At 60.6% G+C, this 1,281-nt stretch overlaps 1 protein-coding gene across 1 annotated transcript in view; it reads left to right on the forward strand.

Annotated features, from left to right (window-relative positions):
• Positions 1–278: 278 nt before the first annotated feature.
• The window catches only part of Zic5 (Zic family member 5), an 8,565-nt gene continuing 7,562 nt past the window's right edge, over positions 279–1,281 (forward strand). Inside the window, exon 1 of the mRNA XM_048800997.1 lies at positions 279–1,237. Within this exon, the coding sequence (XP_048656954.1) occupies positions 779–1,237 (459 nt within the window). The 5' untranslated portion in view covers positions 279–778. The remainder of the gene's footprint in view (positions 1,238–1,281) is intronic.

The following is a 1,281-nucleotide window of genomic DNA, read 5'->3' on the forward strand; positions in this document are numbered from 1 at the left end:
AGAAATAAAACCGTTCCTTTGGGAAAAGATTTATTTTGACTTCACCTGGTGTTTTGCGGAGCCAAATCACTCCAGTTGTTTTGCAATCAATAGACTTTAATAACCTTCCTCGGTCGGTCTCTTGTCTGCTCCCTACGTGAGAGCTGGGCAGATTGGGTGTCCAAACATTTCTGGCATCACCACTACAGGTATGAAAACGGGATGTTCACCCTCCTGCAGAGGGCAGCTCAGGCATCTTCCAAAGTAGGAGTAGAAAGTGGGTACTGGAAGGAGAAACTGCGAGCAGTGAGGCGTAGGTTTTTGAAGTTAGGGGTTCCAGCCCCGCCCTTTGCCCCTTGGGGGTCTCCAGTCCCTTGCCACCCGGTGTACTCTGACTGCGTGCGCACGCTCTCCATAGGCGTGTCAACAGAGCGCAGAGCGCTGCGCGCGCAGGCCAAGCACAAACTTTCTGCAAGTGCAACTTGGGCATCCCTGGGGAGGCGGGGACCGAGGGCTCCAGGGGAAGAGGGGGCGCGAAGTGAAAGCGCAGGCGGTGGCGAGCACAGGGGCGGTTCCCCGCTGGGCCTAGGGTCTGAACGGGAGCCAATCGGGCAGCCGAGTCTGCTGCCAATCACGCGGCTCCCTCCAATCCCACCCGTGCCATTTCCAAAATCTCAGTCCCACTGTGCAGCTCAAATGTGGTGCTCACTCTGCCAATCGCTGGAGGACAGAGTGGGAACAGGAATAAGCAGAGTTAGGAGGCCAGGACAAAAGAAGTTAAAGAGCGCCTAATATATACATGTTTTTGAAGGCGGGCAGAGGGAAAAAGGTCCCCCCAGTGAGGGTCTATGAGCCTGATTGTGTAGTTCTGATGGAGCCCCCTTTGAGCAAGAGGAACCCGCCAGAGCTGAGATTAGCGGATTTGGCAACGGCTCAGGCCCAGCCGCATCAGAATATGACAGGCTTCCCGGCGCTGGCCAGCCCGCCCGCCCACTCCCAACTCCGCGCTGCTACCGCGCACCTCCACCCGCGGGACCTGGGTACTGACCCCGGCGTGGCCGTCACTGCGCTTGGACCCGAGCACATGGCCCAGGCGAGCGCTCAGAGCCTCAGCCCTCCTTCCCAGGTGCTCCCGGCGCAGTCCGAGGCTCCAGCGGCTGCTGCCCGCACTGTGGCCGTAGTCGCGCAACCAGGCTCCGGCACCTACCCCGGCGGCGGGGGCAGCAGTGGCGCGCAGTCCTCCGCGCCCCCGCCCCCAGCCCCTCCTCTTCCTCCCTCCCCTTCACCCCCTCCTCCTTCCCC

The sequence above is a fragment of the Marmota marmota genome, unplaced genomic scaffold, assembly GCF_001458135.2.
Source record: "Marmota marmota marmota unplaced genomic scaffold, marMar, whole genome shotgun sequence".
Taxonomy (NCBI): Eukaryota; Metazoa; Chordata; class Mammalia; order Rodentia; family Sciuridae; genus Marmota; species Marmota marmota.